At 32.2% G+C, this 20931-nt stretch overlaps 3 protein-coding genes and 1 long non-coding RNA gene across 6 annotated transcripts; 2 read left to right on the forward strand and 2 right to left on the reverse strand.

Moving 5' to 3' along the window:
* Window positions 1–781: 781 nt before the first annotated feature.
* Window positions 782–5374, reverse strand: LOC141449377 (ADP,ATP carrier protein 1-like). 3 transcript variants are annotated; one of them, XM_074118784.1, is made up of 5 exons: window positions 5356–5374; window positions 4762–4974; window positions 4388–4649; window positions 2615–2849; window positions 782–1168 (listed from the first exon to the last, which is right to left on the reverse strand). In XM_074118784.1, exons 2-5 carry the CDS (start codon window positions 4919–4921, stop codon window positions 923–925), a joined length of 903 nt encoding a protein of 300 aa, XP_073974885.1. In that variant the 5' UTR covers window positions 4922–4974; window positions 5356–5374; the 3' UTR covers window positions 782–922. The 3 variants fall into 3 exon arrangements, with proteins under 3 accessions (XP_073974885.1, XP_073974883.1, XP_073974884.1); XM_074118782.1 differs by lacking the exon at window positions 5356–5374 and adding an exon at window positions 5112–5258; XM_074118783.1 differs by lacking the exon at window positions 5356–5374 and having other exon boundaries at window positions 4762–5011.
* LOC141449384 (uncharacterized) lies at window positions 1434–4989 on the forward strand. The gene is made up of 2 exons (XR_012455488.1): window positions 1434–1885; window positions 1996–4989. It is a non-coding gene; the product is annotated as an uncharacterized lncRNA (long non-coding RNA).
* Window positions 5375–8037: 2663 nt separating the features above from the next.
* LOC141449391 (uncharacterized) lies at window positions 8038–20410 on the forward strand. The gene is made up of 8 exons (XM_074118803.1): window positions 8038–8355; window positions 9218–10422; window positions 12720–12857; window positions 14503–14578; window positions 16014–16156; window positions 16581–16711; window positions 16963–17067; window positions 20140–20410. Exons 1-8 carry the CDS (start codon window positions 8305–8307, stop codon window positions 20298–20300), a joined length of 2010 nt encoding a protein of 669 aa, XP_073974904.1. The 5' UTR covers window positions 8038–8304; the 3' UTR covers window positions 20301–20410.
* Window positions 10921–11555, reverse strand: LOC141449397 (uncharacterized). Its single transcript, XM_074118817.1, has one exon. The coding sequence runs from the start codon at window positions 11503–11505 to the stop codon at window positions 11170–11172; it is 336 nt and encodes a 111-aa protein (XP_073974918.1). The 5' UTR covers window positions 11506–11555; the 3' UTR covers window positions 10921–11169.
* Window positions 20411–20931: the final 521 nt, after the last annotated feature.

Genomic DNA, 20931 nt, shown 5'->3' on the forward strand with positions numbered 1-20931 from the left:
TAGATGAAGTCAATTAATCAAAACAAAAGAATGCAGAATTTTTCATGTGTTCTTTAAAAACAAGGAATTTAGTGAAATACAAATAAGCTGATGAGTTGTCCTTTTCATCCCTTCGTAGATTCCGAGCCTATTACTCTTCTTTGGCCATTATTAAGTTGACAAATAAATACCAGAGTTTCAGTTTCTGTCCATTAGGACATATGTGTAAAGGTGTACGTGAACATATCGGACCCCTCTGTAAAGGCCTGTAAAGCTAATAAGTATTATGGTACTGGGTTCGATTCCTGGTCTTAGGCCTTGGATTTTATTTAATGGTTAATAAAATACATTTACAGTGAAGTCTTTAGTAGTCGCCTCCCTCCACGACATCTGATTGGTAGTTGGATGTAAAGCTTGCTTGAAAAAATAGGCAATTACTATACTTATTATGTTGACAAAATTAATACGTGGTAAATTAAAGAAATGGACACGAGATAGTGCCCATTCGAAGTGTTTTACTCAGAAGCGACATTTTAGGGTAAAAAATGGGGCCTATTTATGGCCTAGGTCCTATGTCGTAGCACTTGCCTACAGAATAAAATATGACCACATTACAATCCTGCAAATTTCACGTCTAAGAAAAAAATATTTTCCCTAAGAATTTAAATTTTGGAAAATAACTGTTGGTGTTAAATTAATGCGAAAAAAACACTTTAATATTTATTACACAATTTTAATAAAATTTAAATTTGTTTTTGTAAAATATTTTTAAATCTTCCTTGAGGTGTTTCAAAAATGTCAAAAAGTATGAAGAACATGTTCAAATTGACGACAAAAGTCAATAATAAAAATTATTCACCATCAAAAAACAAAAGAAACTATGAACAGCAATATAAAAACATACATTTGATATAGTAAATTATTTTAGAATTAAATAAAATTATTATGCAATTATAGCTTTAAGTTCATCATATAAAGCGAGCACTAAAGCTGCTCCAGTTCCTCTTAATATGTTAGAGAAGGCACCCTTAAAAAATGCTTTGGGGCCTTCCGTTTTCAATATTTTACCCCAGCAATGAAGAGTGTTTTTGTAGGCTCTCTTTTCTGGAGCTAACCCAGATTGCATCATCATACGTCGACGTACTGTATCAAGGGGATATGATACAATTCCAGCAAATGTAGTTACAGCCTAGAAAACAGTAAAATATAAATATCTCCGTAATTTTGGACTTATAAGAATAAAATTTAAAATAAAACTCATACAAGGCTTATTCTTCTAGGCACTATTTCAATTTTAATAGATAAACTCTACGAATTTTACTGTACTTGTGGGTGGGTACTAAATAAGCACTTTTTTTTAGAAACAGCTCGTTAATGGAAAGCGTAATTAATGAATGCCTTAAGATGAAATTCCCGGAAAAAAAATGATAGATCTTTCAAAAAATGAAGCATCATTACTTTAGCATGTAATGATATCATATGTGAGAAGGGATTCTAGTGCGCTAGAATAGGTTACAAATTAAACAATGTGTCAAGTAAAATTTATAGCAAGCTACTAGCTATATCAGACCATGCGGTGTTGTGGCTCAGCCTAGTTAAACGGAAAAGAAAGAGCTTGTTTCTAATAGGTATGTTTAATTTCATAATTCTTGTGGCCATATAATATGGTTCCATTTTCTGTTCTGCAGATACAGAGATTGTGTTTCTCCGACTCGAGTACACGCAACATACAATTGTCTATGTGAGAAGCAATCCGTGTCTAGATCTAAACCGTACAATTCTTAAAATTGGCCCTGAGCTTTGTTGATGGTGACTGAAAACGTCAACAGAATTGGGAATTGCAATCTCTTAAATTGAAATGGCATATCCGCGAAGAAAGAAGCATTCATTTTGATTGGGATGCACGGTGTGCAATCTGTTTTATCTATAAATGTCATTGGTGTACATTATTATGTGATATTTTTAACTGGTGATTAGATTTAGAATTTTTTTTTTTTAATTTATTTGTTAAACCAGCGCTAGATGCACTATTAGAAACAATGACAATAACTGACCACTACAATCTCACAAATTGAGGGGAGAAGTTACCTAGTGATAACACTCCCTAAGTCATCTCCAGGATTAGCTACTCTCCTCAGAAGACAGAAAATCGCGAGGCCACCGGCGTTTTAATCGTCTGGCAGGATGATCTGGATGGTGATGAGATGATAAATGGCGGACAAGAGGATTGGAATGAAAGTACAAGTTCTGATGAAAACTTTTATAAACGAGTTTATGCAATCTGACGTACAAACGGAATTTCCAGGTCTGTGTGGATGGTTAGATTTGAAACGTAAAATGGAGCGTAACGATAGTGCGGAGAATTTGAGACTGAAGAGATTGAATTCGTTGAAGACTGGAGCGTTTCGTTGAACCCCTCAGTTCAATACCGTACGTCCAGGTGGGTTTTAGTAAAGAATTGTAAATCAGTCGTTTGTTGTTAAGAGAAAGTTTTGAACGTTGGTCTAGTAGTCTTTTAAGTAGTCGATAACGCCTGTTAGATTTAGAATTTAAAATTCTAAAAATTTAGACCATAATAATATATTTGATTACTAATAATAATAATTAATGTTAATACAAATAATTTCAATACTACCTCAGCAATTAAAAAGGAAACAATAAAAGGAGTCTTTGAAGGATCAGGTAGCATGCTTTTGATTGTGTCGTAACATCCAAAGTAGGCTGCTCTATAAATAATTATTCCTTGTACAGAAACGTTGAAACCTCTATAAAGTCCTACCAAACCATCACTCTTAAAAATTTTTAAAATGCAGTCCGTTATACCAGTATATTGTCTCTCGGAAAGACCTTTTCCCACGTCAACAGCCAATCTACAAGAACAAAACACAATGAAATTGGTGTGAAATATTTATTGATTTTTTCTAAATGATTTGATACTGAACATTTTCTTAAACGCCAGAAATTTTACTAAGTGTTCTTATTTCACAATATCTAACAAGTGATCGAATCGTAAAACAAACTAAAGTAACATATCAGAGCGAAAAATTAGTTTCGCTGGATACTCTAAAAGCAATTAATAAAACAACATTCCTGATAATGGAAGGGATTAATTAGCTGAGTGGGTAGCGAATACTGGATTCCAACACGGAGATTCCGGGTTCGAATCCAGCTTCTGATCCTTAGTTTTTCTGTGCCTAGGAGCTTCCTACAGCCCACTGTCCGTTGATGGGCAGTGCTATCTTTAATGATAGAACATTGTCCGAAGGACGGCAGTGCAAAGAAAAATTGGCTCTGGGCGCCAATAACCTCGGATGTTGACGCGCCTTAAATACAAAAAGAAAAAATTCTGATATAAGTGATTATTTACAAAATTAAATGAATTTACCGAGATAAGGATTTTATTTTTAGTTGGCTTTAAAGTTAAATAGGTACACCCCTTTGGTGCCTCGTAAGGTAGGTAGGGAAGTGCCCAGTGCCTTTAGACAAAAAATCAGAATGCAAGGTTCTATAAATTGAAGGAAATCGGCAGCCAGGGATAATCATCATATGATGCCAATTCATCCAAAGATCTTCATCTCTGAAGATAGATGAAATCCCAAAATCGGTAAAAAAATAGCAAAATAGAAGTATGCCGGAAAAATAATTTCGTACATTTTTTCAAAAAAGTTTTATTACGTTTTAAATGTTTGAGATCAGACAACGGAAAACAAAATTGTTTAAACTAAGAATTGGAGAAGTACTATAAAAAAAATATAACGTTCCATTTGAAAAAAAAAGTTGGATGCTGTATCTCGAGATATTGGGGTTTAAAAAAATGGGTCAATCACTGAAAATAAACTAGTCTAAAAATGATTAAATACCTGTTTTTATTTTTTCGAAATTGACCGCCGTTTAAAAAAAAAAAATGTGGGTGGAGCATAAAACTCTGGTCACCCTGTTATATATACTTGTTGATATATCTTTATAAATAAATCATTAAAAATATATATCATTCATATGTGCAATTCAATAAATAGCAATATGATTTTTATCATTGTAAGAGTAGTTTGAGAATGGCACTGAGCGTATTATTTATTATTTTATTGTTGGCTATAATTGCTTCTTTATTCCAAACCCAGCACCTTTGAGGTCTTATTTAAGGTTTTATTGGAATAGAGGAATTGAGCACACCACAGATCCTGCGTGGTTAGTTGTGGTATAGTTGTAAAGGTAGGTTTACTGATCCACCCTATTTCGATGTATAGCTAAATAAGTAAAGATAAAAGTATTTCTAGCAACCATTCAATTTCAATAAGAATTTTAAATAGAGAAAACTATGAATGTACCTGACAAGGGCGATTTCTTGGGCAGACATAACAGAGTATTGGCGGAAAATAAATTGTAATAAATGCTTTTCAAAATTACAAACCTTGTCCTGGCAAAATCTAGCGGATATACAAAACAAAGGGAAGAAGCACCAGCAGCACCCCCTGAAGCCAAATTTCCAGCAAAGTATCTCCAAAACTGCGTATTTTTATCGATTCCTTCAAGAAACATTTGTTTATAAACATCTTTAAATGCAAAATTGAGAGCTTGTGTAGGAAAATATCTGATAACATTAGCTAGATTTCCTCTCCAGAGACTTAAAAATCCTTGTTCTTTGGGTAATCGAATAAAAGCATCTATGATTCCTGCATAGAAAAAAAAGAAGAAAATTAACATTTAAAAATTAAAATTAAACAGATAAACATATTTAACAAATTGGTTAATTAATATATTTTACAAAGGTTATCATAAGTTTACCTTTATATTGTTGCTCCTTTACAATTTGTGTTGAAACTTGTTGAACTTGTAAGAGTAATTTAACTCTTTCAATAGGGGCGACTGCAGTTTTCGCAATAGCAGCAGAAATACCGCCTGCCATAAAATCTTTCAAAAACGAATATGGATCTGCATGTGCCATTATTTATCTTTATAATGTTCAAAATATTTTTTTTGCGTTGCGAGAAGCTTTTACTGAAAAGAGCGAAAGGTTAGTACCAAAATTTACAGGGTTGAAAACATTATTCTATAAAATTTTATTTAAAAATATTAAAAATAAAATTACTCCATATTTAAAAAAAATAATAATAATATTGAAAAATATACTCTACTTCTCTGAACAACAAAATAATTAATAAATATTTGAATTCCTAAATTAATAATTCTGCACACGTTTGATTAGCGAAAGCAAAAATATTTATTGTCAGATTTTCAAAGTAAATTATAACTTTATGTATACATATATACATATATAATAAACAAACACATGTATTATATAACTATAAGATTATTTACATATATATTACATTTAGTTGCACTAATCTATGTATATATAGAATCTACATTAATACATACATGTATATACAAATACTATTTGTTAAATATTTATTACATACATTAAATATACATATGTTTACTAAAATTAACATAGTTCTGTCTCAAATCAACAAAAAAAAAATTCTTTGTTTGCGTACAATTTCTTTTATTTTAACCGATTTTTTAAAAAAATTTCTTAACAGCTTTTTTTCGCTAACAAAATAAAAATTAATTGCTTTTTTTAAAAAAAATATTTTTTACAAAAACGTTTGGCCTTTCTATTTTAATTAATAAATTTACCCTTTTTTTTTAAAAAAAAAAAAAAAAAAAAAACTGTTTTTTCTCAATAAGATAATCACAAATTTCCTTTAAGAAAGGGAAAATCAGTTATTATAATTTTTTGTATTATATATTTGAACTTCTAATCGATAAATAAAATCTGACTTTTAGTCATGGAATTAAAGTTATTATCGAGAAATGATACAATGTTTATTAAAAATAATAAATTTTGCAAGTGTTACCCTGCAGGAAAACCTCATACATTGGCGTCTAAAGTAATGGAACTCCCAATCCTTAGTCAGTTAGAGCGGAGGATTGAAGAAAGCGACTGACTATAAATCGCTACCATTTGCATATAAGGTGGGAAAGTTGAAAATTGTAAGAGATTAGGTAAGATCCCTAAATTTGTCCCGACTCATTTTGAATCTAACACCAAGTTCTTTGGAAGGACATGGATCTTATTTCCACTCCAACACGTTATTTTCCAGTAAGAATGAGATCCACATATAGATTGTATAACATAAGATCATCCACATAAGATGATATAACTCTAGCCTGCCTAGATCTTGACTTCGCCACCATAAGTGCTGCTACAAGCAAAGCGTGGGAGTCCAGAGTTTTGGCTTGTCTATCCGTTGATTGTGCCTAGTTTGAACAGATTCTTTAAACAAAAATAACGTCATTTTGACAATAAACTGAAATTTGTTTTTCATATTTAAAATTACCAAAACTTTTGAAAAACCTAACTGATTTCAAAAAAAATTTTTTTGTTTTTTTAGGAGCTCAACAACTATAAAAATATGCAACAAAAAATATAACGTTCCATTTGAAAAGCAAAAGTTGGATGCTGTATCTCGAGGTACAGGGGTTCAAAAAACTGGGTCAATCACTGAAAATAAACTAGACTAAAAGTGATTAAATACGTGTTTTTTATTTTTTCGAAATTTCCCGCCGTTAAAAAAAAAAGTGGGTGGAACATATAACTCTGGTCACCCTGTATATATATCTGTATAAGTACATATATGCAAGGTGATCCATTTAAAACGCACCAATCGCAAATAACATTTTAGGAAAGCGGAATTTCGAAAAAACTCACGAAGTAAACTATATGTTTATTTTGGTCTAGTTTTCAAATTTCCACCCCGCGATGCTGTATCTTTATTTTTGGCCAGGGAGGGGCGGGTGTTGGTTTAGTGGTCAATAGCGTGGCTTTGTAAGTGGGAGATTCCCCAGTTCGTATCCCTCGTATGACTACATTTTATTAAAAAAAATATTATGATGAATTAAGATTCGAACTGGTGATCTCTCACTTACAAAACCAAGTTCTTGATCATTAGACCAACACTCTGGCAAGATATTCTTACCGTAATCACAGGTCATGAAGTCTTGCATACAGGGTACACTAAAATGATGTTTGGTTGCTTTTATTTGATGATAAAACAAATTTATTCTGACTCACCCATAACCATTACATTGCACTACATTTTTAAAATCTTTAATAATTAATATTTTTGTTCTTTGCGTCACAAATAACATTTTTATGGTCAGAGGACCTCTCAAAACGTGTATTTCTGGTGGAAAATTAATATTGAAAACCGTTCACGAGTTGATAAAATTGTAACTTTGATGTTAAATATCTCGACAAATATTAGGGGTATCGAAACGGGGTCAACGTCATTTTTCACAATTTTTTTTTGTAGTTTTCACAATCATTGTCAAAACCAGTGGTCCTTATGAAATCTCAATTGAGTTTTTTGACGTAACTCCTCCAAAAATGAAGATAAAGCATCGAAGGTAAAAAAATTGAAAACTAGACCCAAAAAAATCATATAGTTTACTTCGTGGGTTTTTTCGAAATTCCGCTTTCCTAAAAAGTTATTTGCGATTGTTGCGTTTTAAATGGATCACCCTGTATACGAGTACGTATATAAGTTGACAATTTATTCAGTTTATTGGTCTTCAACTTAGAACGGTGTTGAATATGTTTGTAGTACAGAGGATGACTTTTTGTGGCAGATTTTTTATGGATTTTAGGTGTAATGCGATCTTGCCCAGGTGATTCTTTGTAAAATGATTAATTATGAAATAATTAAAATGATGTCTTATGGGTCCGTGCTTGATTGGTACATTAGATAATAACCAAGCATTAATAGATGACAGAAAGTGCTTGATTAAGAGAGGTTTGTATATCAGGTAGGGCTCAAAAAATAGTGGGCCTCACTCCCCCTGGAGCTATTGCTAAATAAAGTTAAAAAATTAGCGGGAACATGGTCGTCTTTTTCTGATTATAATTCTTGTGCTACTTATAGAAACGTTATACATCTAACTCACATGTCAAAATGCCCAAGACTAATTTCCTCAGATAAATTATTCAAATAAAAATTTTTTTATCTGATTTAAAGTTTTTTTTGCTCTCTTTTGGGATTAATTCATTAGTTTATTGGAAATTTATTTTTAAAAAATCTGGAATGTCGTTAAGGTGATATCTCAGAATATTATCCAACTTGTCAAGTAATTTTTCAAATCATTTTAGTTGGCACAAGTGAGTGATATAATTATGGAGGGAAGTTCATTTTATTCTTAGTTGTATCATGTTAATCGTATATTTACTGCCAGGACATCTATAAGTTAATTTTAGTCCAACTACACCCACAATTTTTTCCCCCATTTCTAAGTTATCATTTTATAACGGAGTGACGAATTTATAAAATGTATCAGAGTGAAGAAAGTAAATCTCCTATGGCTGCTGCTACAAAGGCGGTGAGTACTACACATTTTTTTGTATATTTTTGATAAGTCGAAGTTCTTAAGGTGTAGAAGTACTTTTGTCGTTAACTTTGTGAGCAGAAATGATTGTGTCTTCAAATTTAAGTGGAAAATACCAACATTTTAGAAGAATCAACTGGAAGGATTTTTTAATTTGTTTTTTAAAGATCGGTAGTTATACATATAATTGATGACATTTATGATACATGGTCTTTTAAATTATGAAATCCTCTCATCCAGGACAATATTACTTTCTCTACCTTCAAGTGGATATTTAAGACGCTGGAGAACATTATATCCTAGCGATACAGGCGTTTCAATAATAGCTTGAGGCCAGATTCTCCGGGTTTCTTGCTGAAGGGGATAAGGCATTCGAACCATTACTTGATTTTTGTAATCATAGAAGAACCAAGTATACAATAGCAACACTTAAGTGAGCACATACATTACATTCTTTAAAGCTTGTGCTTATTGTATTATGTTTGTTCAAAGTGTTGCTATGGACAAATTCATTAAAACAAGCTCATAGCTCTCACTCGTGTCTGTGCTTGTTCATAAAATAGTGTCTGTAATATGTACTATGTATAAGGGTGAGAGCTGAAAAGAATGAGCTCAATTTTTGCCTGTGGGATGATTGAATGCCTGTAATTGCCAACATTTAATATACATTTAGTGGGGACTTTACTGGACTTATTAAATACTTCTGTATTTTATTGGTTTTTTCGGAAAAAAAAAATCGTAAATAAGTTGAGTTCAGGTAAAAAAACATTTTTGCTATGGCAACGTATGCTTAACTATAAATGTTCATTGTATTTTTTTTGTTTTATCTTCTTATTTGTGCTTGTTATTATTCCAGGGAGAAGATGGAAACATTTCAACTTTGTACAGAAGGGAATTGTCTAAGGGATATTTCAATACTAAGCAGGAAACTCAAACAATTATTCCTTCAACATCTGATTCCAGTCAGTCTCCTACATCAGAAAACTTGAAGCAAATGGAAAAATCATTTAATGCTTGGAAATCAAAAAACCATGCTTTAAATCAGGCACGAGGAGAAGAATGCACATTAGATATGGTTAGTAATTTAGGAAGATCGTTAGAGAATTGGCATCATGTGATCCCCAAAACTTCGCCGTGTTGTGGTAATCATTTAGATTCAAATATGTCTAATCATAATGTAGAGCTTAAAAGCAACCAAGCATTTCATAATCCAAATATATTTGAACAGCGGAAAAGTTGTACACCTTTATTGCCATCTTATAGTTCTCAACATTATTTAGAGCATGGCAGTGATGTTCAACCGTCTGTTAACTTTTTTGGAAACTGCAGCTCTCAATCAAGAACAGTCAACGAAATGTTTATACCCTCACCAGCAACCCATCAAAAATTAGTTTCTAGACAGGACCAACATTATTCCCCACAAATAAAAGACAAATATTTAAGAGAAACTGTCTCGTGTAGTCCTTATAATCAGTCTATGAATTACAGTCCACTCTTAGACAAGAGTAACAGCAGTTGTCATGTAGGAGATCATTGTTATTGCAATCAATCCAATTATCATTGTTGCAAAGGTAATTATGTATCATGTTCCTGCACTAGAAATTCTAGGCAACGAAAGAATGATAATTTAAACAACAAACAAATTAGCGATTTGTATAAGATTGTTTATCTACAAAACCAACAGTTGGAGCTATTGCAAAGACAAGTGCAAAAATTAATTGAAATTAATGTAAAAGAAGATAAACCCTATTCTACAGCTGCAGGAGGACCTATACTGTTGAATAAAAAACGTCGAGGAACAAAAGAAAAAAGAACATTTAATTTAGCAGTGATTAAAGAAAATGAAAATCTAGAAAAAAAAGTTTCAGTTGGAATAATGACTAGTTTTATAGAAAATAGCTTTGCGAAAATCAGTTGTGATGAACTGAAAATCACCCCTAAGAGTAAAAAAAAATCAAAATTTTGTGTAGATAACCATGTAAGTTCAACAGAGAGCACCTCAGACGAAGAAGAAGATTCATCTAACGTGAAGTGCAATTTTTTGGAGACCCCTCAAAACAGGTATTTATCTTACAAGCTAACATTTGTAGCTCTTAAGGCTTATCATTTGCCTAACTTTTCATTTATAAATTGGGTCTGTACATCATGTTTGTAATTACTATTAATTACACCCACAGTATTTTATAAGCGACTGAAATAGAAATGTTGATTGAATTATTTATATAGGAACAATTGCATTTGTTGTACTTTATAAATTAAGGGATTTGTTCATTCCAAATTTTATTCTGAAATTGTAACGATGGTAAGCAACACATGGAAAGGATTAGTTAAGTTTGAGAATTCTGGATTCCAACGCGATCACGATTTCAAACCTAGCTGCCGGCTCTTAGATTTTTCTCTTCCTAGAAGTTTCTTATAGCTCATTGTCCGGTGATAAACAGTGTTGTCTGAAACGAGAGAACATTGTTTATCAGGCCGACATTGCACTGAAAAGCTCTGGGCGCCAATAACCTATAATATAATAAGACGCGTCTTAAATAAAAAAAAAAAACAAGCAACTTTAAATAAATTAATCCTTACTGTTTCATATTTATTTTGTATTTTGTACATTTTGAAATATAAACTCAACACCGTGGGAAGTTTATCACGCCAATTTAGACATATTTTTTTACTAATTTTTAAATAAAACCACACAAAGAATATATCACTTTTGGAAATAACAATTTTTACCTTAGGTTTTAACTTTATAAGAATTATGGTATTAACACTAGCAACACATTTTTTATTGTTTTACCTACGAAGTTTACATCACGTTTTATCAATTTCAATTTTTCGATATTCATAATCTTCCTTCTTACTTAAACCGGAAACAGATATTACATGTGCTTTTTTTATTCCTAGCAACTCAGCAAAATATACAGCTGGCTTTTTATTGGCTTCTTCTTCAGTTTTAAGTCCATAGTATTGAGGCCAGTCAGCTTTACCAGTAAAGCACATATACAAAACAACCCCTAGTGCGTTCCAAGTAATTAACATGTATCCAATTGACAGTTTAGCTTTCCAATCAAGCGCGATATCTTGAGGTACGGGTGTTGTGTGTCTCCTCACAAACCTGCGAAGCCATCGGAAACGAAATAAAGCCATAACAAGTTACTTTAGATCTACTGTAACCTTCTAAATAACCTTTGTGTAAAAAGTAAGTAAACAGTGTTGCCACTATATTTTGACAGTTTTTAATGAGTCCTTTAGTTTGAATTATAAATTTCAACCATTTCATCCATTTATGAAAACATGAAATATTTACCAATAATTAAATTATTTATTTAATTTTTGCCTAATCCTTAATCTTAATTTTTTCTATTTTTTGTTGATAAGGCCCATCTTAGCGTATCTCAGTTTATTGGCGCTTGAGCTTTAAATAACGGATTGTTCTATTAGGCAGGAAATTGTTCTAAAGTTAGATAATAGAACTTTAAATTGTAAGAGCTGGCATGAGAAACTCTAAATCCAAAACTCTTTAGTGGAAGTCCGTTGCACTAAGCAATGAATGAATCCTTTCCTTATTAAAACCAAATTAAATCCACTTCATCTAGAATTCACAAGCTGAAGAGAGCCGGGTTCATGTCAGATGTAGCGCCCTAAATTTATTGTTCAGTATTGACCAAATCTCATTGCTTACAAAAGAATATTATAGTTTTCTATTGAACTTCGCGCGATTTCCCTAAATTTTTGTCATTAACTTAATTTAATTAAAATAATAGCGTAGTAAAGAAGGGATTATCTATTTGGTTAGCATATTAGATTTCCACGCGGAGATCCCGGGTTCGAATCCAGCTGCTGGTTCTTAGATTTTCTCTTCCTAGAAGCTTCTTACAGCTTATTGTATTGTCCGGTGTTGTTTTGTTATGAGACACTCACTGCTCGGAGGCCAACAGTGCCCTGAAAAAATCTCCGGGTACCAATAACCTCAAATATTGACGCGCTTTAAATAAAAATTATATATATAAGCATAGCACAAAATAATGGAGTTGCACCCTAGACTTCCTGCTGCCTCTTTTGCGTAGAGGTAGTTTCGGGTTGACTATACATTGTTTATTTATTTTTTTTTTAGAAGTATTTAAAGCCACATTTACTTCTGTTCTTTTTTTACTAACTTTTTAGTTTATTTAAAAAATATAATAAGGAAGTTGGGCGCTAATAACCTCAGCTGTTGATGCGCCAAAAAAAGAAAAAAAAAAAAAAAAAAAAAAATAAGGAAGTTGGCCGTAAAAAAGTTTATTTATTACATTTCATTTGTTGAAGTTTCAATTTCTTGAAAATTATTAATTTTATACCTTTTTATTGAAACTTTTTTTCAGAGCAGACCGTGAAAGGAATAATGTATCATTTACGTTAAATGATGTAACGGTACCTGAAGAAAATCCACCTTCTCCTCAAGCTTCACTTCATATCGATATGCAGGAATATAAAACTTCTTCCGAATCAGAAAGTGACAGGTAAATTTAAAGCTGGAATAATTAAGGAATTCATATTGTTTGAACATAAGGATAGGATGTATTGTACATTTAGTCTCTTCATTTCTTAAATGTTACAATGAAAGAATAAGAAATGTTTAGAACCTATTCAAGAATGCATTAAATATTGTGTTACCTAGTTCCAAAGAAAGAAGTTACCAATTACTATTAGTAATACGTATGTTGGTCATTACCAAGAGCAATGTCCTTAAACTGCGGGCTATGAATTTTCTTTATTTTGAAATTATCATTTAGATAAACAATCTAACCAAGTTACCTTTATTATTAAAAGCTACCTCTGAAAATGTTAAAAATTTAGGAAGAGGCCATGTGCTTGGTGATTAATTGTACATGATGTACGTATTAACCAGTTTTGGTTTGAGGCTAAACTTATCTGAAACGAGACTACAATCAATGGCTTATATGTACTTGTCAAACGTGCTTATCGCCCCACTTAAATAAAGCTCCTGATAAAGGGCATCAATGAGGTAGAATTAAAAAAATTGGTTTCCAAATAAGTCTCTCTGACCATTGGCGATCAAAGCTGTTTTGAAAACTCCCCAGCATTCTCCCAGTAATAGGTACGGGTACCTTAAAAACTCCGCAGAGCCCTCCCTTCCCAGGCCAAGAGATGTGTGCTGTCCGATTGTGATGAACATTCTCGACAAGATTTCTAAACAATTTTACACTAATCTTAAGGAGGAACTGTTTAGCTTTAAGGCCGGGTGCTGCCGGACTAGAAGATAACTCTAGAATTAATAACTCCCCTTATTACGATCTCGGCACCAGAAGGGTACATTATGATTAGCTTCGCTGGAAGACTGCAGCAAAACTGCAAAACCCTGGTTGATCCCTGCATAGTGTCACTTTACTGAAATTTCTGCTATTTTTTGTTTTTGGATTATGGCGTAAAAAAACACTCAATATTGCCAGACCCCCGTACACACAGATCAATTTGTAAAAGTATTTTTTTCTAATAGGTAACCCCAAAACTGATTTTTACGTTGTAATCTCAAATAGAAAATCTATTCGATTGCAATACTTTCTTCTTTCAAAAGTAAGAGAAGGAAAGAGATTAATAATATTTTGAGGTGCTGTTTATTATTTGTTACGAGTTGCAATTTATTCTTAGTTTTCTCTTTTTACATTTTTTTGTGATAATTTTTTTTTTTTTAGCGTGATAAATTTAATATTTTTTAAAATAATTATCCAAGAAAGTTACCTCTTTAGGAAAAAATGGAATGTTTTAACTTAACAAAATGGTTTTACAAGTGATCGCTGAAGGTGTTCAGATATAAAAAAAATCAATGACCTCTATCTTCCTGTATTGACTTTCCTGGAGAAGAAAATGTTGGCAAAAATGGGAGTTTTTTTTATTATTGTTATTGATGCTTCTTAAGCTTTTAACGGAGGGTTAAAGATACTAAATCTTTTAATTCAGAAATCTTCAGAAAATGTGTGATGTATAAATTGCTATTTTATAAGAGAATTATAAGCATCTATAAATATATAAGAAATAAAAAATTTACAACATAAAAAATATCAGTTAAACCTCTTGTAGTTATAATTTTGTTTTATTGTCTGACATAACTTTTACTTTATTGCTATAACTTTATTTATTTTCCAGTGAATCATCCAATAGCACCACCAGTGATGAAAAATCATCGAAACCATTAGGATGGACATTGTATGACACAGTTGTTGTAAGATAATTCAACATTTTTTTTTTTATGACAAATTAATAATTGTTATTGAATTGAGTAAAATATGCTTTTTACTTTTATAATATTGTAAAGTTTTTGTCCTTTTACTAAAAACTTTACTTACAACTAGTGAGACTAGTTAATTTAATAAGTGTGGGTTCGATAAATAATAAAACTCGCTAAACTTATAAGTAGTGATTTGACATTTACTAGCAACTATCGCTATTCATTACATCTACCATTTACAACAGTCACAACAGTTTACTGTTACTTACTCACTACGTAAATACACCACAAAACTGTTCCACGACTGACCACTGGTCCGCACTGCACCGAATTGCACTATTCTCAGCTGCAATAACAAAGCTCTACTCACTAACTGAGGAACTCGCTAACTCTGAAGCACTCCGCAACACTGACTCTCTCAAACTGACTCTAACTAACCGGCTAACAGCCCGACTGACAAACTCTGCAGAACTCCGACTCAACTCTGACTCACTCCAACTGCGACACACACTAGGGAAACACACACTGCCCCCACTCCAACTGGGGCCGCTTCCTTGGCTTTTACACAGTGGTGGTCCGTTATAGGCTTCGGTCACTAACTCCCAGATCAATCTAGCCCTTTCTTCTACGGCTCAGGTAAAGTCTGGCCTTTTGTTTACACAATGGTGAACCGTTATAGACTTCGGTCACCCAACTCCCAGAACAATCTAGGCCTTTCTTCTCTCCTCAGGTCAACTTCGTTACAATATTTTATGGTACAGTCGGATTGAATTGGTTCTTAAAATATTAAGGGAACATGGAAATTCTTAAAAGGTGCAAGTTGTTTCTTTAATAATTCAGTGGTTTGTTTTCCAACGATTATCTCTATTCTTGACCAAAACAATTTTGTAAAATTGTTTAGTACTTTTGTTTCCCCACTACAGAATAATTATAACTTCAACGACTAAAGTATATAAATACATTTCAATCGTCAATAGTTAGAGGCACGGTTCGCAAAGCTAAAGTGTATTGTAATTCTAGGTTGATTACCGGTCTAGATCTTGTAATTACTGTTAATGACAAAATTATGTGTGCAGTGTTTGCTATGCGCCTTCGACCATGTCACCTATTCGGTAACTAGGCGTAAAGTCCGTCTCAAATTAAGAGGAATTACTTTACTTTTACTTCTTTTTCTGTATAACCTGCTTCATTTAGTATAATCTCAGTCATTGATAGTTGTTGAAATCCAAAGTCCATTTTGAAGTGTTTCCATTATTTTTTTTTTATGACAGTTTCGGATGGTGTCTTGAGACCTATTTCTGTATGACCCTTGTGGAGAAAGAATTTTTTTTTTTTCATTTGAGTATAAAAGTGTAATTTGAACATTGCTTTCGATTTAACTTGAAGAATAAATACAATTTTTATTTTACTTAAATTTTATGTTTTCTAGGGAAAAGTAAATGATATGTTACAAAAGTCAGTTGATAATGAAGAAAAGGATTTGGCTGATGATGATGTACGAAATGCAACTATAGATCATTTACGTCAATTAGGCGTTAGTTTTGTGGAGCCAGAAAGTCCAGTGACAAAACGGTACGTCATTAAAGTTTATGAAATGTAACAATTATTTAGAAATTAAGCATTTAAATTGCTGAGTATTTAAAAACATTATTTCCATTTGTCTTTGTTTTTTTCTTTTTTTTTTAATATAATTGGAATTTACTTGCGTGACCAACTTCATAGAATAATTAACAAAGTTTATCTACAAACGATAACTACATGTTTTGGCAATTCTTAGATTGCGCTGAATTATGAATTTAACCTTTTTTTTAATGAAAAAAAAGAATTAATCACAGTAATAATAATAATAATTTTAAAAATCCCTTTGATGTAAATTAATTTTTTCTGGAGTGATGGAATATTAAATAATAATAATAATATTAATGATTAATCAATCCAATCTAAATTTAATGACTATGTCTTAGAAATAAATTAATTTGTAGTATATTTATTTTAGCGTTACATTTACTAAACCCAAAAGTAATAAAATGACAAGTAGACAGCAACTTCATTGTGATTCAGAGACTAGTTTACACATGAATGCCCTTGCTAATAAGTACTTAAAACATGAACAACACAATTTCTCAGGTTAGATGAATATGTTTCTAATAAATAAAATAATTATAATTTATAAATATAACTAATATTTTTATTTGTTTGAATTGAAAAATTTTAAAAAAAAAGAGTAAAAATATATTTGATTTCTCACCTATAATATTTTGTGCCTCTGTTTAGCAAAGTCCCTTTATAAATAGAGAAATTTTGAATAGAAATTATCAAACCTATAAATAATTGTTTCTAAACAAAAATGTATTTATTTATTATTTACTTTTTCTTAGGTCAGAAAGAGTATAAAGTACAAAAATTAGGTTCCCCAAATAACTTGTCTCAGGCAACTCTGCGTTATTTAGATAGATACCAGCTCTCACCCAGCGAAAATAAAAGTAAGTTGAAAAGTACTATTATCTGCGTACTTAAATTTATTGCATGTACATATAAAGAATATATCAGCGTTTTGATATAGTACTGAAGTAAAGCGCTAATAGCCTTGGCAGCTGATGCGCTACAAAACTAAATAAATAAAAAATGAAATAATAATAAGGGAAGCGAATAAATAGCGAAGGCATATGATTTATTATCTGAGTGGTTAGTATTGCAGCTGCTTGCCATTAGATGTATGTTCTCTCCTAGGAGCTCCTTACAGCTCACTGTCTGGTAAAAACTCCGGGCGTAATAATATCAGATGTTGACGCACCTTAAATACAAAAAAAAAAAAAAATAATACATGTATCGACCCAAGAATTAACTAAGACTCATAAGAAACAAATATTTATTGTTTTCCATTTTTTTTTTTTTTTTTTTTTTTTTTTTAATGATTTAAGGCGCGTCAACATATATGGTTATTGGCGCCCGGAGCTGACCGAATTTGTTCATTTTAAAAATATGACTATTAATAAATTAGTCACATGATTTAATTTTGTTTTTAATTGATACTATTTTCAAATCTGCAACAATGTTCGCTATATTTTAGTCGCACTCTACTCATTGAAAAGCTATAATCGGGAAATTTAGGCGAACGATTGAATTTGTTAACGATCTAAGTGCTACTATGTTTTGAAGTGTCAGCAATTCAGGCTTTAATCGTTGCCATAAGTCCCATGAAACCGTCGACAGGGTCAACTGCAATAAATGATATTACTCTTATCTGTTGCGTTTTGCATACAATAGTTCCAATTCTGCTCCTCGCTTTATATGTTATGACTGTTTCCTTTAAACCAACATATCGTACATCTTAATGATTTTTATTCTCCATTGCTGAGACTTTAAGATTTTTTTCCTTAATTGCTTTAAGATTGAATTGTAGTATCTATGCTCTTCTGAATGCATTACGCTTACTCTTTGGCAATGTTCCTTTTTCTACGAGAAATTCTTTTTATTGGTAAATTGGTTGTGAGGTTAGTCATTTAGATTCTAAATGTTTTACTGGAAAAAGTAGGTGATAACCATCATTAGCATTTTGCTTTTATATTAAGTGGCGACGTCTTAAAAAATAGTATGTTATATAAAATAACAGTTTATTTTAAAGAATTATTATGATTTTTATGCAGTTTCATAATGCACCCGCGCTGATATTGAGCTGTGCTAAAGTTGCATAAACTAATTCTTATCTAAATACACCTTAATGCACACACCTTAATAGAATCTCAAGTTCATTTGATTAATCTATTAGATTATCAAAATTACTGCATTCAGGTCTCACAAGTTTTTAGCTCTCTGAAAGGTATGTTAGGATTAATTATCACCTTTATTCTCGTTAGATCATTTCTCATTAAAGTGAAACCAGAATTTTGACCTTATGAGGGTCGTTTGAAAAGTCCGTGCAAAAATAAAAACTACTTAATTTTTTGGGGTAAACCTTTTTTATTTTTCAACATAGTCTCCTTTTAGGCTTACACACTTCGTCCAACGCTGCTCTAGTTTGTTGATCCCTTCCGAATAATAGGATTTGTCCAAGTCTGAAAAATAGCCATTCGTTTCTGCAATCACCTCTTCGTTTGAATAAAATATTTTTCCCGCCAGCCATTTCTTCATATTGGGGAACAAATAGTAGTCCGAGGGAGCCAAGTCTGGAGAATAGGGGGGATGTGAAACGAGTTGGAACCCTATTTCCATTAATTTTGCGACCACAACTGCTGAGGTGTGAGCTGGTGCGTTGTCGTGATGGAAAAGGACTTTTTTGTGGGCCAATCGTGGGCGTTTTTCTTGCAGCTCGGTTTTCAAACGGTCCAATAACGATGAATAATATGCACCTGTAATAGTTTTTTCCAGATAGTCGATGAGGATTATTCCTTGCGAATCCCAAAAGACAGTCGCCATAATCTTTCCGGCCGAAGGAACGAACGGTCTTCGCCTTTTTTGGCGCAGATTCCCCCTTGGTAACCCATTGTTTAGATTGTTCTTTGGTCTCAGGAGTGTAGTGATGTATCCATGTTTCATCCACAGTGACGAAACGACGCTTAAAGTCCTGCGGATTCTTCTGGAACAGCTACAAACCGTCCTTGCAACACTTCACACGATTTCGTTTTTGGTCAAGCGTGAGCAATCGCGGCACCCATCTTGCGGATAGCTTTGTCATGTCCAAATGTTGATGCAAAATATTATGTACCCGTTCATTCGAGATGCCCACAGCACTAGCAATCTCACGCACCTTCACTCTTCTGTCATCCATCACCATATCATGGATTTTATCAATGATTTCTGGAGTAGTAACCTCAACAGGGCGTCCAGAACGTTCAGCGTCACTTGTGCCCATATGGCCACTCCGAAAATTTTGAAACCACTTATAAACTGTTCTAATCGAAGGTGCAGAGTCACCATAATGTTTATCAAGCTTCTCTTTAGTCTCCTGAGGCGTTTTGCCTTTCATAAAGTAGTGCTTAATCAACACACGAAATTCTTTTTCGTCCATTTTTTGAAAATCACTCGACTTCCTCGATTCAAACGAATGCCAAACACAAAGAAATAGACCGATCTGGCTGAAACTTGGTGTGTGTTCTTCCAAGAGATGCTACTAACTAAACATAACCTCGATACGCGCCAGTAGTGCTATCTCTCTGACTTTGCACGGACTTTTCAAACGACCCTCGTACTGTCCGATACATAAGAAATATTACATCCACCAACTATGGGAACCAATACTATGGGAATTGACTTTACTGGTGCAATTTACGATATCACTTATTGCAGCTCTTGTCGACAGTTTCTTGTAAATTCAAGTTTCGATTCAAGCATGAGGTACACTTTTCCCTAACACTTATGTCTACATATATTCTTATGGTGCGCTTGAGTAATTAGCTGCTGCAGAACTATCTCCGCAGACTCTTTGGGTAACTTATTAAAATTAGAAGCGAAAATTTAGTTGGGAAATCCGTAGGGCCCTTTTTTTAAAAAAAGTCTAATAGTGATTGTAATTTTTATTATTTCTTTTCTCAGTATCTTATACTTTGTTTATCTAGATGACATTGATCAACATCAAGAAAAAATTAAGAAAAATAAGAAAAAAAAAGAAAAATTAAAAGCAGTAGAAAAAGTTCATTCTCGACAGACCAAATGTGGAAAAATTCTTGATATAACTGCAATTAAGAAACAACCGAAGTTGTTGCCTAAAAATACATAATAACAATTTTAAACTAAATATTTATATCTTTTTTATCGAAGTATCAAAATGCTGTTTATGATGTAATTTTTCAACATTTTTATAAACGTAATTGCTTGAATTTATTGAAATTTGTGTTTTTATTCTTCCTTTATCCACTTTACTTACACAAAATTTGTTGCGAAACAATCAGATTTGATGTCATTTTAATAATGGAACGAAAGCGATTTAAAAAAAAAAGAAAAAAGTTTATTGCATTTAATATTGTTTAAGATGACGAAAATGTGTTGGAACAAAATGTGTACTTGAGAGGATTACAGGACGAACTGTCTCCGCCAGGACCCTAATTAAATAAATTTACATGGGAAGGAAAAAAAACAAAACATGGATGAAGTTTTTCCTCGAACGCGGAAATTGAGCCAACTATAAAAAGTTGAAGTATTACATTTTTCATGTAACTGGTAATTTAATTGAGTTTTGACGATGAATTAATTTAAAAGTTATAAAATTATTTTAAATTTTGAAATTCTGGCGATATTGAAGTTTTTGAAAAAGGTTTTACTGCAAAGCTGCAGCTCGATTGAAAGACAAATGTTTGTTAATTCGTGCGACACATTGGTTTAAAAATTTTAGGGACAGAAATATGAGAATA

Source organism: Rhodnius prolixus, unplaced genomic scaffold, assembly GCF_049639745.1.
Source record: "Rhodnius prolixus isolate KJV_2025 unplaced genomic scaffold, Rpr scaffold_2, whole genome shotgun sequence".
NCBI classification, from domain to species: Eukaryota; Metazoa; Arthropoda; class Insecta; order Hemiptera; family Reduviidae; genus Rhodnius; species Rhodnius prolixus.